Source organism: Cygnus olor, chromosome 1 (assembly GCF_009769625.2).
Source record: "Cygnus olor isolate bCygOlo1 chromosome 1, bCygOlo1.pri.v2, whole genome shotgun sequence".
NCBI lineage: Eukaryota > Metazoa > Chordata > Aves > Anseriformes > Anatidae > Cygnus > Cygnus olor.
This window is the reverse complement of record NC_049169.1, coordinates 104,492,287-104,508,631: the sequence shown is the minus strand read 5'-3', so window position 1 is coordinate 104,508,631 and position 16,345 is coordinate 104,492,287. Positions and strand designations below refer to the sequence as shown.

Sequence of the window (16,345 nt, the reverse complement as noted above, 5' to 3'; positions counted from 1 at the left end):
AGAAGTAAACTAATTATGCCCATCCCCGTGCCCCAACTTTCAGAAATGTTTTATCCCCAGTGTCAAAAGCTCTGTTCATACCATGGATGCATCCTATAAATGTATACAAACAAATATTTGGAAAGCTTCTAAAGTGGTTTTAGAAGCAGCCAGGTAGCAATAATCTTGCTTCATTGCTTAGGCTCACAAATAACATTTAGTATCTAACTGAAAGCCATGGTGATAGTTCACCTCTACATATAGACATCATGCACTGATGCTGCAGGTCCTTACATTCTGAGTATCTTCAAACCATGCAGTCTATCTGGAACACCATGAAATATCTGACTTTTCTCACCCTCTTTCCTGAGCTGACCAATAAACACTGCAAGACAGTGACATTTTACTGAGTGTTTTGCCTGTGTATATAACTACCTAGTAATACGTTAAAAACTGAAGTGTAAGCGGGTTTTGGCATGATGTAGCAGTATGTCTTAAGTTGTTATATGTGTATATTTTCTGAAACAGTCACTGAAACCCATGAAATTACAACATTTTCAGATAGAATAGAAATTTACTGTGATTTACCTGAGTATGAGATACACTAGCAACTTTGCCAAACTCATGACATTAAATTTATATTTATACTAAGACTTTGCAGATAATATACTGTACCTGTCCAGGTATAAAATTGGAGGAAATTCTAATTTGTTGTGTATCTTCTCTGGTCTCCCCAAAGCCTGATTAAATTCAAATCTTGATAGCTCAAAAGTTAAGACAGGAGGAAGCTCAGTGAACCAGTGCTGAACAAAACAAAAACAGAAAAACCCACAATGAATGTCTTTCAGCAACAGAACTTCAGTAATAATGGTACAATACTTGCACACTGACATAGCTGTGGTAGAAACTGCTTTTAGAGAGTGTATCAGCATAAGCTTTCTGAAGCTTCTGTCTTTCAACTTCACAAAAAACAGAGATCATTTGTCACCCGTGCACATCAGAGCATTTCAACTCACCTACTGCTAACTGCATTAAAGCAGAGCAGGCAGGAAGGCTTCTTCCTTTCACATTTATCTCACTTGTACTAAAAGCAATCTACTCTTGAACCTCTCTGCCTTGCCAATTGTTCTATTCTCCTATAACTCTCTAAGGACATTGAAAGGCTTGTTTATACTTTATGAAGTGATCTTCCCTCTAGTTCCCTCAGACTCGTTTCTGACCCTTTCATTCACCTGATAACACTCTAAGTTTCTAATGACCTCCTTACACATCAGTAAGTGCTCTCAGCACTGTAAAACTGAAAACTTTTTTCTTGAGATCTCCTTTGTATAAAAAATGCCTCTTGAAGTTTTTTCTCTCTCATAATCACTGCTAACCTGTCCGTGGATGAACATGTTATTATCACCTTATCCAAGCTTTCTTTGGGTATTCAATGATGCTCTATCCTTAGTCTCTTTTTATACTTTGCTTTTCAGTAAACCCAACTATAAGACAAATTCAATTCCATCTCCTGAATTAGAATTACTTTTTTATCTCCGCTCCCCCCCAAAAAAAAATTTAGTCTATGCATTTATAGATGTCTAATATGTTTTGGATGTCTAAACATCAAGTTGAGCTTCTCCTGATTACTGCAGACATGGCTGTCAGACAATTTTGATGCCAATGTCCAATGCATTTGACTCAGGGCTCATTTCAAGCTCTCTACCCAGCAAAACGTCTTGAATATTCTTTTCATGTAATACCTCCAAGACAGGCTTTTCTTCCTTTGCTCATGGCTAAAATTCTGGTCTAGGTTCTAGACTATTTACTATTTCACAACTCAGTGCAATGTTTCCTCTCTTCTCCCTTCGCCCAGCCTTAGCAAACAGTCTTGCCACTCTAACAGCCACCCAGGCTGTTGCTGAATTTTCCTAGTTCGCTGCTTTCAGAGTGCCTCCTCATCCTCCACGCAAAATGAGCTGCCTTCCCTGGTCTTGCCTATGTCAGCCTTCACCAAGCACCTCCTCAGTTTTAAAGGAGCCAATTATAACTTATGTTGTGCAGCTCCTTCACACAGCAGTAAATTTCAGTGCTAAAATCAGCAAACCCAAATCACAATCCTTCCCTAAAACCTTTCTATTGCAAGACCCCAAACCACTTAACAATGACTAAACTCCTAACGTGCTGAAGTTCATCAACCATGGTGCTGACAACTGTTATCTTATTTTCCTCTTACTTCTAACCCCATGTGTGTACATTGACCTCCATCTTTTCTTGAGTTTGGATTTAAGTTCCTTGGGATAGGGAATGTTTCTTTTTACCTCTTTGAATGTTAACTCATGTGCCAACACCCTACTGCATGGCTGAGGTCTTTATGCACTATTTTTATAAACACAGTGAACAATGAACTAAACATCCCATTAAAAAGAATGGTTGCAACAAGAAAGGATCTTACTTTTAGGATAAAATGGATCTCTCAATACACAAGACTACCATATCAAATTAGACATCTACCACCTCGGATGAATGCCACTTGAAGACTTTATTCAGCAGAGACAAGAAATTCAGCTTCCTTCAGTAATTCCAAATCTTCTAACTTTGAGGCATTAATGTTTAAGCACTACTAATAGCTGCAGCCACTACAAATCAATTATTTAAGTCCAGGGAAATATAATCAATTTACTTGGCCCTGGTAGTAATAAAGTAATGTTTTCTAGATTAGGTTTTAATGTTAACTTTCTCATCACTTCATTTTCACATGCTAAGAAGCTACACTGATTAAAACCCAGACACCTTCACAGAGCTCAAAGTTTAACACTCTAGAACAGTACGTGACTATCCTTCCATCCACTATAGAACCTTTTTTAACCATTAAAGGTTAAAAAAAAGAAAAAAAAAAGAACAGACATATGACCTCTCTGGAGATCAAATACCAACAACAGGTCAGAATCAGTGATGTAATACCAAAAGATGATTCTCTCAATAATCTAGAGGAGATACAAGCCCCAAAATTAATGATCCCATTATGCCAGACATCAAAACATGCAGAGCAATAAACAGTGGGTCACAAGACAAAAAAAAAAAAGACAAAAACAACAACAAAAAAACAATGAAAAATAAAGAGCATGACAGTAACATTTTGAGAGAAGCCCACAAAAGCATTCAACTCACCTCTTGACCAGACTTTGCAGAGTTTTCTGAATGGAGAGATTCAATTTCCCCTTCTATCATTGCAGCTTCTAGGCACTCATGCAGATCTTTAAAGCCATTAACCTGGAGTGGATACTGGCCAAACATTTCTGTGTTTTCAAATTTTTTACCTTCATATAAGAAATCAAACATTAAAAGTTAAATGATCATTCCTAAAACCATAAAACAAAATAAAACAAAAACACAACAACCACTAAACAAACAATCCTAGGTCACCTGGCCTAGTGTACTGAACAATACTCATATTTCCTTATTGAGCAACTCATTTATATGTCTGAAAATAAGATAGTTCAGAAGTCGCTTTAACATAACATTGAAAATGACTGTTTTTCTTCTTAAATAATTTTTATTGTTTCTGCACTTATCTGTTATAAAAAAAAAAAAAATCTCACAATGTTTTATACGTGTAAAACTGTGATGTGAAGTCAAAGTCCTCCACTTGCAAATAGCAGCTGAGTAGTACAACCCTGTACCGTATCATCAGTCAGTGGAACTGCTGGTATGAAGCAGCCCTTTATACAAGTACATTTTGCAAAAAAAAGCCAAAAGAGCACATTCACGATTTCTGTCCTGAAAACAAGATCATAATTTGGTAACAGTCTATAAAGTTGTAAGCTTAAACATGAGAAGAAATATGGGTGGCAAGTGATTTTAATTTAAAATTGTTACTGACTTTAGGATGAAATAAATTTAGTCTTCTTGCATCAGCCAGTTTCTTTTTCTTGGTTTGTTTTTTATATCTCCTCTGTTGAGATGAGAATGTGAGGGATTAAAGTACTCAAATGCAGAGCAGAAGAATAGGAATACTAGCTAGTAGCAAGGAATCTGGAGAACAGTTTTTAAGTCTAACAGCAAAGCAGCATTAGCTACAGTATTCCAGGCCAAGAAACAACCTGGAAACCACTTTAAAGATTATAGCTGCTTCATTCAAACACATCTCAAGAATCATTTGCTCTTGGGATGCGAACTGAATAAGCAACACTAAAAATGCTTTCACAGCTGATCGCCTCCTGGAAATATAAAATAATGCAATTCTGCAAATTATATGCAGATAACAAAGGGAAGCTCATTCTACACTCTCTGACTCCTCAGCACACTCTCTGACACTGCCCTTGATCAGGCTTCCAATGGTTCCTTGTTTTCAAGGAACAATACTTTTTAAGAACGTGAGTTATCCGTACCAGAAACTGTACAGAAGAAAATGCAATAATTGAAATTTAAAATTTTATAAAGTGAAGCAGAGCATCAGAGACTAGCTGTAGGAAATGCAGTCATTTGACTTCTGTACACCTTTAGCAAGTGGCACCTTTAGCAGGGCAAAAATGCCCTGATAATCAGTTCTTGCAACCATTTTTGCTCAGCGTCTCCCCTTAACTTCTGTGCTTCAGGACATACACTCAACTCCTGAAAGGTATCAAAACAGTCTTCCTGGATTGCTGAAGTTCACTACATTCACGTTCAGTCTCATATTCTCAGGACAAACCTTTTGACACACACTGCAGGTGTATTCTCCAAGTGTACTTCTGCAGACAGCTAAAACCATGTAACTGCATCATTCACCTGGGTACTTAGATAAGCACTCAACAGGCACCAGCACAGAAGTCCAAGCAAATTCAGGTGCATACCTTCAAGTACACCAACTGCTAGGAATCGTCCATAAAACAACTCCACCATTGGGTTCTTTGGTTTCTCTCCATCCCTGAAAACAGAGTGTGTTAGCACAAGATCCCACAAAGCCACAAATCTTTTTACAAAAATAAGAGTAGAATATTTTGAATTCATTATGGAAATGCCGCCTATTTTACTTAGTTACAGTTCATTATGTTTTGTTCTTTCCACTAAAGGCAATAACAATTCCCGTATTTGCAATGGTAAGTACAATCTGAAATTAAGTTTCAGAAGTGCTTCATTTCAAGAAAATTTATGTAAATCAAATTCATTTTGTGAGTGGTTAAATTGCACATAGCCCTTGTAAAAAAAAACTATTTCTTCCAACACTCTAGAAACAATTGTATATTCAAAAGACAGTTTACAGGTGTTCACTTACACAAACTATGAACATTATCTTCTAAAAAGGGAAACAGGAGCAAGGTTTTGAAGAATTTAAAGTATAGTATTGAAAAGTAAAACTGCACTCAAGTGAGAAAAAAGCTAATATTACTGACAATATATATCTCTACTGTTCAGATATTTTGGAATTCATTCATCAAGATTTCTAACACAAAAGAAGGTGAAAAAGAAAATTAATGGTAAATTGAAAGTATCAGCATATATGGAAAATTACATTTTAACTGAAACAAGCTATAGAGTTGTGTCTTTTTCAGCCACACAGTTAGAAGTGGACCTTTGTTTGGTTGGTTTGCCTTTTCCTTATTGAAATGTTCAATTTAGAGAGTAGTAGAACAATCTTACCTCTCTTCTTCAGCTTTAATTTGGAAGGCATCTTCTAACCAATCTAATAATTTGTGTGTAAATTCACTAACGTCTTGCTGTTGGAAAATATTAAATGGTCAGTAAACATTCATATATATTACAGAATACAATGAAGTACCACTTTACACGATCAGCATAGAAGCACATCCTCTTACAAGAACTCCAGAGTCACACTATGCCTAAGACTATGCCATGGTTGTTTTTTTTTTATGGGTAGCTTTCAGAGCACATTAATCCTCTAGTGTTCCTCAGTCTTTAGAGAGTCCTGTGATTCTTATTACTTGGGCTCAGCTTTCATACCATGGCAGTTCAAAGGCATCTCATGAATCCCATTGTTCAAACCCTTTGGTATCTAACAAGTGGTGACTAATATTACTTTCACCAAGCACTAAATTCAGCATGTTGCTGCAACTAAATACCTTAACCATATAACCGCATGAGCAAAAAATAAATCTTATGAAGAAATGAAGTGTTTCTCAGAAAAGCAAAATACACCTGCAGTGATTTAGGCAAGATCCTTGAATATGAATATTATGGCCCACCAAACCAATATCTAGACAGAGAGTATACTTGGCTTATACGGCCTTGGATGTAATACTTGGAGATCAGAAAAATTAAACTCTTTCAAAAACCACATACTTAGAATTTAAACTAAGCCCTAAAAGCAAAAAAGTGGGACTACTAAGAAGGTTTCAAAAATGGTGTTAGGTACTTTACTTTGAGGTTTCTAATATAATAAAAAGAAAGTGTACTGCGTCTGGTAGTCATGATGCCAGAGATTATTTATTAAATTCATTTTTTATTTTTATTTAAATAAAGGTTACTGGAGATCACAGTATTAGGAAAAAAAAAGTTCAAAAAGACTGATAATTAGAATTCTCTTTTCAGCACCTGTGGACATTTTGGATTTTTGATTGTCCATTTTAAGTATTCCCTATTGCTAGATGACCATATGAGAGCATGCATAATTTTGAATAAAATTACACAGAAATTACCTGTTGGGAATCATTTGATTTAAAAGCATCTTTAAGAATCTCAACCGCTCTAGATGGGTCGACATATTTTCTCTTTGAACCAACTAGAAGTGCAAACAGGTACCTCAATTCACGCATGAAAGGCAGATTCCTATGTTCCTGTATTTGAAGAAGAATTAAAAATATTTAACAAAGCAGTAACAAAAACATAGTTTAAAAAAGTGTTACTGAATGAGCTAAGCATATATTCTGCCAATTGTCATACTAATACTTAAGCTTACTTGCATTACTACCAAGGTTGTGTTGCCTGGCTTTTACTTTTTAGTTTTATCACAGAACCACAGACTGGCTGAGGTTGGAAAAGATGTCTGGTGGCCATCCTGTCTAGCCCCCTGCTTAAGCAGGGACACGCAGGGCCAGCTGCCCAGGACCATGCCAGGGAGCTTCAAAGGAGCTCCAAAACCTCTCTGGGCAGCCTGTGCCAGTGCCTGGTCAGCTGCACAGTGAAGTGCTTCCTGATGTTCAGAGGGAACCTCCCACTGCCTCTTGTCCTGATTACAGATAACGTCCTATTTACACAATGTTCTCTGGAAAGAAAACTACACTTCAAAAACTGAAACCTCCATGAAACCACAACTAGACATGGCTGTTTAGCTCAAAATAAGGCTGAATGGACATGTGGACAAGCTGAGCTGTGCTTAAGACAGAACAGTCAATCCCAAGACTTACTACTAAATACTACACACCCAGCGCCACAAGCCAACTTCTCCATGATCATTTCTATTAGGCATGCGACCCCAATTTTGTATGTCTTACCATGAATCTTATTTGGGAGCCACTAAACAAATTTCAGCTGATATACATAGCTTACAACCATACTGGAGAACGAAAGGGGAAAAGAAAAGAGATACCTTTTCCCTACAGGATAATCGATGGAATTTCAGTTTTATAAGAAAAATATTTTTCCATATAATCATTGCATCTCATTATCAGGTATGACATATCCCTAGACTTTTCATGCAACTCCGACATAGCAAAAGCGAAGTTCATTGGATAAACAATGGAGTAAAGCTATTTACAATTATGTGTGCATCTGATACACTGAGCAGAAGAAAAAAAATGAAGTTGGGTGAATTATTAAAAATACAACACAAGAATAATGAGATGAGATAAGAAATAGCATGCAAGCTTCATTTAATATAAGAAAATTGAAAGCATTCAGGTTCCTCAAAGGACACCACATACAGCCCTATCAGTTAGTACATGCAGATTTTACACAGCCTCAAGTAAAACGCTGTAACCATATGCATTGATTTCGTTGACTTAGCATCCCTCTCTAAATCTAGCAGAATTACTTGTGAGCCTATGCACTGCCTAGTATGTTTCAAGTTTTTTTTGTTAACTGAAGACTCTGAATTTATAAGGTGTAAATAGATTGTTATTTCTCTTAACAGAAATAAGAGAAATAGCCTGCTCTCCTGACAACTTAAAAAAAAAAAAAAATAGTATTATCTATGGAGAATATGTAGTTCTTTTTTCTGGTTTCCAGAAGAGAAACAAAAGAAATACCTTCTGCCTGTATAATGAAAAACAAGTAAATTGAAACACAATCAATCACACCATAGATTAATCCACAGGTTTACTGCTGTGGAGATTGGATATCATTCTTAGTCCTGAGCAGATAGTTGACACGCACTTGTGAAATTAAAACCCACGTAATATCCACTTGTATGTAGAACAAAGTATTCTCAAACACAGCACAGATGTCAGATACTGGCCAAACTGGAATTACTTGGTGACAAACATGCTCATCAAAGAGCAGACCTGTTTAGTTATTCACATGTGAATCCAGTGCACATAAAGCTTCTAGTACATACAGTCTTTTATTTCAGCTTTAAAAACCATGCATAGTGTGGAATTGGAATGAGTTCTTATTATTACCTAAAAACTACTTCTAGTCATGTAAATCCCCAAAATGTTTTACTTGCTCTTCTTGTCCACCTTGCAAAAAAGTGACCAATTATAACCAATGTTCACAGAAAAGGCTGAAGACTTCGTCAAATGCCACCCTAATTCAGCAATAAATCTTCATAATTAAAGAATGAAATCAGTTTTCCCTTTACATCTTTAAATCAATTTCTAACAAGAAAACAGAGAAACAAATTCTAAAGTGACTTGTTCTATTTTCATAAAGTGATCTACTAAAGATGAACAGAAGTTTTAGATACATTTTATCAAGACGCTTCAGAACTAGCAATTATCTGTTCACATGCATAATATAGATGATTGACCACAGAATTATCTAGATATCATCTTTCTTTTATTAAATTTGAATTACAGAAGCAATAAGCACTCTTGCATTACCCACCCAGTCTTACGCTACTTATTTTGCTGAGTTTCAGAAATAATTGTAGTTTTGGGTTATCAACTGGCTCCTGATTTCAAAATGATTACTCAGAACAAATGCTTCTCTAAAGCCAAAAAAAAGGATCTCTAAAATGAGTAAGATCTTTTTTTTTTTTTAAGCTCTCTTTAACGCATTTGCCATCATCCTTGATGAGAACATGTAGACATTAGCTCAACAAACAGCGACTGACTAAACAAAGCCTAAAATCTTCAAGTGGATGTGAGCCAGTCCCCAAGACATAGACAGTTCTACAAAGGACTCACATTTCAGAACAAAAAGAACTGCTGAAGTAACTACAGCACAGCACAAGGCTCTCAATATTCAAGTACACTCTACATGCAATAGGAAAAGTTAAAATCAATTTTAAAACAAAAGCTGTACGGAAAGTTTATCATCGTAAATGTTCTCTATTTTATCACCCATCTTGCCCGCATAAGCAACTTCTAAATGCTCTGATGTTGGGACGATCTATGATTAAGAAATGCTTCTAAGGCAATCTAGATGTTTAATGCATAGCAAGCATTCATTATTCTCAATCAGTATGCCAGGACAATGGCATAACAATAATGTTGAAACACAGGGAAGGACGTGCTAACCTGTAATACAGTAACCCCTTCCTTGTGACAATAAAAAGTTTCTTGAAGATCCAGTCCACACCAAATATTCAGGTGGCCTTACTGCATACAGCAGGAGCTGCATGGCAGCAGGAGCTAAGAGAGCTGGGAGGGCACATGGGCTGCAGTGACTACAGCCAACCATATTTTGTTCCGCAGGAAGAAGCTGAGTAACACACCAACGGAGGAAAAGGAATTTCAAATGAGAAGAAAAACTGATTTGAGATTTTAAATGTATGCCAAAGTTTGAAAAACAAGAAAAGCAAAGTCCAGTTAACTAAGGCAAACGTGTGCTTTTTTTTTTTTGTGCTAGTGGTAGTGGGTTTTTTTGTTTGCTTAAGTAAAAAATTTATACAAATGACTTCTGAATGAAAAATTTTACATGTCAAATTATTACCAGTATTTAAATTCAATATATTGATAGGAAAGGATAGAAACAACCTACTATGAAGTAGGGTTGCCTGAAGTGCAATCAGATGCTTTAATTCTATACCAAGACACTGTCACAATCTTAGCATTAAACCCTACTTTCCATCAACCAGAAACAAAACAAGATGACAAGATGTAAACCAAGGTCTTGAAAATATGAGATTATTAAAATTTGTTCTTTATTAACAAGTTATGTCAGTCACACCCAGCATTTAATATTAGGTGAAAAAAAAGCAAAACAAAACAAACAAACAAACATACACACAAACCACTACCACCACCAGAAAAAAAAAAAAAAAGAAAAAGAAAAAAAAGAAAAAATAAACACAAAAACCCACTAAGTCAAGATACTTTTTTTAATACAAGTAAGAAGACAGAAGTACATTTTCCAGGGCATTTTTTTCCAGGGCTTTTTTTTTTTTCTTGTCAACTGGAGGTTTATATTACAACTTTAAATCAATTTGACTCTACTTGTCTTCACCACATAATGAAATATAAGCACCATATTTGGGGACATGCATGTTTATTTCTACTGTTAGTTTATGTTTCAACTAATGAAGAGTTCTCTTGTCTGAAAGCCTCCCCACAACATATTTCAACATTAATGCAATCCTTTTTGAGCTACAGATAAGAGATATGAGTACATAAATTATTTACAATTCCATTCTGGTATTTAGACGTAGGAGAGGATACAAACTACTGCCAGAGATTCTTACTAGCAGGCTTGCAGCAAGCAAGGTTCCTACACAACTCCCTATCATTTGCTCGGTGTCTCACGATTTTACACAGCCTTAATATCATTTGTCACGGTCAAAATTTCTAAGAAATAGCACTTTGGAATTGCTAAAGTAGCATATGGCTTCTAACATCAATGCTCTGGTAAGACATTTTTCAAAGACAACAGCTTGGCATTATCTATTTCATATCACCTCTTCGATGCCAACTGCCCTTTTAAGCCCTCAAAAATGACGGTAAAGAAATCTGAGTACTGGAGTATATTATTAAAACAACCAGTAATGAAACTCAGGGCAGAAAGTCAATCTAAAAAAATAATTTAAAATATATTTCAGGAAAACTCTTTGGTAGAGCATAGCATGACTTTATTCTATCCTTACTAAAATACACCATCTTGCCACACTCCTGTGATGTGTTCCCAGCGCTACCAATGCTGTATTTGCACACCATCTCACGACCTATTGCAAACAATTTTTCCTAACGAAAACAAGTGGGGGGAATGAGGGTGCGGGTGGAAGGAGGGATTATACAATTCTGACTGAACATGCAACTTCCCTTTTACGGTGCATACCTAGAGGTTTAGAAAATGGACACTAATTTCTCCATTTGCTTTTTGCTTGTTTGTTTTTTCAATTGCAGCTTCATTTTTGCTAGTGCACATTCCAGTCAAGCCTGAAGTGCCAAACAAATAAAAATAGGCTGACAACACACTCCATTTGTAAAATCTGAAAGGAAGGGGCAAAAGATGATGGTCTAATTTCTGGATATGCAAGAATTCATTGCTCTATTTTGCTAAAAATCAGGACATGAAGTGTTTTCACACTTCATACAACTACTTCCTCTTTCCATTTCTTTAACTGTTTTATAGCACAGAATTCAGTGTACTCCCATGCACTTTTCCTCAGAGAGCATCTACTGAAGGAAGAAAAATTGGCCTGTTTTGTCCATCCATGCCCATTCTTCCACATTAGCCTGAGGTGTGAGGGGTGCAGAATAAAACATGCTTCTTCATACAAACTACCTCCACATTAAAAATGCTCACCTACTAGCATCAATGCTGCCACAGCTGTTGCACAAGGTTCAGAGTAGCCCTTCCACTGAATCTGGTCTATGCTGCTGTTTGCTGAGCAAAGTCTACAGGGCAGGATGTTAAGAGAGGTACTCTACTACGAAGCCAAAGTGTTTTACGTAAAGATCCATAATAAGAAGCTCAGAGCGATGTTAATTGGCACCTATAACATCTGTGCTAATTTGAACTAGAGAGCAGTGCAAAAATCAATTACAATAGAGAAATGCCGTTATTAACCACTAGGGGAAGACGGCTTCTAATTTTACCTTTTGGTTTCGGGGCAAGTCTTGAGCATTTGCAGGAGGATTGAAATTCAAAACTAGTCTTCGAAATTCCAGTAGGTTAAATAATGACTGAAAAGAAACAAATAAAGTGTTTAAGCACATGTGCAAACCCTAAGAAATTATTCTGAAGTGTGCCAATAAATTAAATGTTAAACATATAGCTTTTAAAATGAAACTTTAGCATTATATATTTTTTTACTTAACTTTGCTAAATATATTTTCAACATTACGCAGTTATTTTACTGAAAAAGCATAATTAAAAAATCTTTATACTTAAATGAAACAATAGGTTTATATGATAGGTAGAATAAATTACTTTTTACAACACATTTTATTAACTTTATAGCTGTTAGTTTTCAAATCAAAATAAGACCTTCTTTGACTATGTAAAATTTGTCTTGTAGCCCCTCTATCATCTACCTCCTCAATGCAGAGAGGCTGTATCTTTGTGCATACAACTTAAATCTACTTGCAATTATCTGTACTTATTCCATTCTGTCCATTCCTTCAGGATTTGAATACTGCACATTAGAGTAAGGAAACTGGGTTACACAACTTAGCGAATAAGGAACTGCTGTTATTCTTATTTTATGTACAACAGGACAGGAAAACAGGTGTCTACAGGCACACCTATGAAGAACACCACAGTGTAACACAGAGCCTGGAGCCAAGAGAGTACAAGAAAAAGACAACAACTGATTGCAAAAATAGAAGTCCAAAGCAGTAGCTGAGAACTAAAGTCCAGAGCACTGATGTAACCGCATTGTTGCTTTTCTGTATAGGCATGAACTGGTTGGGTTAAAGTTGAAGATGTAGTGCTTCTTAATGGTAATTTAGGCTTAATTCTACCACTTCATTACCACAGATCAGCATCTGGATGAAGAAAGGGTTTAATATATTTTAAACACGCTCAGAGAAGCACAGGAGAGGTTTACCCTCTAATTCATCCCATTTGGTTTTACAGCCTGTAACTTTTTTTTTTCCTGATCACATATTAGCTATTTATCTTTGAAAGGCAGAGCTTGCCTACCCTGGCAGTAGACTTTGATCCCGCAATTTGTTCTACACAGGTAAAGACTTAAGTCACAGACCACAATGGATTTAACAGGATTTCAACTCCATAATGCCAAGAAAGTGAAACTCATATTGTGAAGAGGCAGTAGGTTTATTCTAAGAATTTTAAACACATTGGATGGAAAAAAAGATGAGTTTGTGAGAATTTGCTCTCCTCACAAAAGACCCTTTTCTGAGTTTGACCTCTTCCCATACACCAGACTGTACACCATCTCCAGCAAAATTAGGCGGCTATCAAAGTTGTCTTTCCTAACATTTTTAGATTTAAGAAGACAAAAACACCATCAAGAAAAGTCCTTTCTCACGTTGTTAAATCAATACAATCAAGTAGGCAAGCTTTTTTTCTCCCTCCCTGTTTTGATGGTCAGAATACAGGTTCCCCTTTTATCCTTCCTTGCAGAAAAGAAAGATTAAAACATTGAGTCCTTTTGTTTACTTACTCAAACCATAGAAAACGTTAATATTTAATTCAAGTGTCATTCTAGAAGTTCGTACTAATTGAAGTTATGTCTCATGATGTAACAACATTCCACTGATGGGCTCTTCATCAAGCGAAACATAGCAATGTCTTACATACAAAATAAACCAGCTGTTGAAATATAATGTCCAAGGACTGACTTCTCTCCATGACTAATCCAAGTGCTATCAAAGTGCCAAGCAGCTGAGCTGGCCAATTTCATAACACACACATCCAAATTTAGTACAGAAAATTGTACTAAACTCTATGATTTTGCCTGGCATTTAATTTGAGTATTAGCTCTTTACTTCCCACCTTATTCCTAATTTTCTTCTTTTAAAATTATTTTCTCTTATTTTTTGTTAAATCTGTTTGAATCCTTTTTAAGTACCTGTACAGATATTCCAACTCATTGTTAAAACGTTAAATAACACCCCACTTTAACAACTGCAGTCAGAACATTTGCTTGACCAAGCAAAGGCCGGCCATCTCAAAGATCCCCAGCTTATCAGAAGCCTCTCTGATTCTCAGTAAACTTTTAAAGATGACAGACAGCAGCCTTGCTAGGACTTGGCCCTCTTCTCTCAACTCCACTGGGTGGAGCTCAGTGGGTACCATGGAATATTTAATATGGGTCCAGTTGCCTCCAGTAACCACTGACTCAATCCTCACCCACAGCTCAGAGCCAGACCCAGGTCCTTCTTTGACTTTTTATTACCAGTATAGGAAGAAAAACTCTTCTTATTACCATAGGCATCCTTTGCAAGCATTAACCCCAGGTGAGTTTTCACTTTCCTAACACCATCCTTTCATGCCTGGGCAATGTTTCCAAACTCCTCCTCAGTAGTCCACCTCTGCTTCCACTTCCTGCAAATGCTTGTCCTCTCAGCTCATTAAGCTGACAGAAAATGATTAATTTTTACTGTTTTATTTTCCTATTAGCTTAACACCTGCTTACCAAGTGGACAGATCAGCACCACTGCTAGGAGAGGGAATCACAGTAGTAGCAAGTGATATCAGTTCAAATTACCATGAAAATGAACAGATTTTCAGAATATCTTTCTGCTACTACTTCAGTTAGGGACAGAACGAGAGAGTAACAGAAAATGAGAATAAACAAGCAAACAAAAAAAATCCAGTGTCAGTTTAGGGAGTTCAAACTAACAATGCTGAATGAGAATAGACTTTTTGAGGCTTTCCCCTAGAACAGGTGGTAATGTAGATATTTTCTGTCGGGCTAGAGAGAACTATTTAGAGGTGTAGCTTCAAGAATGTAAGATAACAAAAATGTTCAATTTTCGGAGTAATGTCTACCCTAGTTACATAGACAGACACCAAACAGTTTCAGAATATAAGTAGCCTTGGTTTCACTTAAAACATCCTGCGTATCCCTTTTCCCCTCTTAATATCTAGGATTATCAAAACAAGGGCCTTGGCAGAATTTAGGTTGGCTGAATAAAGGAATAATTCTTAATATTCAAGTACTGTGATGCTGCATTAATACTGCAAGAATGTAAATTAGTCAGCACATTAAATCCATAAAAGCTTAGCATGCAACTCAGATCATTACCAGCTGCCAATGGAGTCCCAAAATTGTAAAGGTACTGCCATCAACCATACTTGGAGAGTAGGAAACAGTACTTTTACATCTAGATGAAAGATAACCTATCAAGCTGTTGCATACAGCTTTGAACAGGCACTCTTTGATGCATTCTTGAAGATCTGTAAGCACAGGGCACTAAAAACAGCTGTTTCAGCAACAGATGTAAAAAGAAATTGACTAGCAATTTTGTATGTTTCCACTGTCCAGGTCAAAGAAGCAAATATTTTTTGAGCCACAGCTGGTGAATTTTTAATATTGATTAGCTTTCTAAAGTTTACATGAAAAACACAATCTTGTAATACAACAAACACAGACATCTTTCTATTCAGTTTGCAAAGACTAAACTCAGAACGAAAGGAAGGGTTTTCAGATTATTTTGTGAAGCTTGTATTAAAGCAATTCAGGCTACTAATTCTAAAACAGGCTGTAAGATGCCAAAAACATTTCTCATTTCACAGAAAATCATGATGATGTTTAAGCAGAATGAATATATTTGACCAATGTTGTAATGGCTGTAGAAAAATGAAACTCTTCCTAAGGTGATAAGCAAGAAGAAATCTTGGTTATTAAAGCTTAGCCAACAAAATAGGACATACCTACAGGCAGACAGCTGGAACACTGGCTTTTGTGAAACGTGGTCAGCATTGAGGTTTCTCTTAACACAGCCACAAGAAAAGCTGTGCAATTTCCATTCTTGTGGCATGCTACTTTGTAGGCTCCCTTTCAGCAAAGTGAACTGAATTAAAAACGAATAAGAATGCCACCACTAGTGTATGTGTGCATAACAATAGCAATGTGTCTGCAGCAAATACTAGCAAGAAAATTTGTCTCAATTAGTGCCAAAGCATGAGATTTAACAGGAGAAAATTATAAACTTGAATTTTGGCAAAGAAAATTTAGCAAGGACTTAATTTGGTTAGAAACCAAAATTGAAAGGTATCTTGTTAGTACAGCTTAAAAACCAATTATTAGGCAGGGGGGAAGAGAAGCATGCGTTCCTACAGAGCTCTTAAATGAATCCCTTCAGGTATTGGCATTTAGCCAAAACATGATCTTGTGCAAGTCAAAAGCTTATATATGCATTAACACCCTGAAACA

The 16,345-nt window shown here is 36.3% G+C and overlaps 1 protein-coding gene across 4 annotated transcripts in view; it reads right to left on the bottom strand.

The window, feature by feature from the left end:
- USP25 (ubiquitin specific peptidase 25) overlaps positions 1 to 16,345 on the bottom strand; it is a 92,374-nt gene that overhangs the window by 28,360 nt on the left and 47,669 nt on the right. For all 4 annotated transcript variants that reach the window (XM_040575982.1, XM_040575988.1, XM_040575994.1 and 1 more), the window contains 6 exons: positions 12,096 to 12,182; positions 6,597 to 6,734; positions 5,581 to 5,657; positions 4,794 to 4,867; positions 3,130 to 3,278; positions 655 to 782 (listed from right to left, as the gene is read on the bottom strand). In XM_040575982.1, coding sequence (XP_040431916.1) covers positions 655 to 782; positions 3,130 to 3,278; positions 4,794 to 4,867; positions 5,581 to 5,657; positions 6,597 to 6,713 — 545 coding nt within the window. In that variant the 5' untranslated portion in view covers positions 6,714 to 6,734; positions 12,096 to 12,182. The remainder of the gene's footprint in view (positions 1 to 654; positions 783 to 3,129; positions 3,279 to 4,793; positions 4,868 to 5,580; positions 5,658 to 6,596; positions 6,735 to 12,095; positions 12,183 to 16,345) is intronic.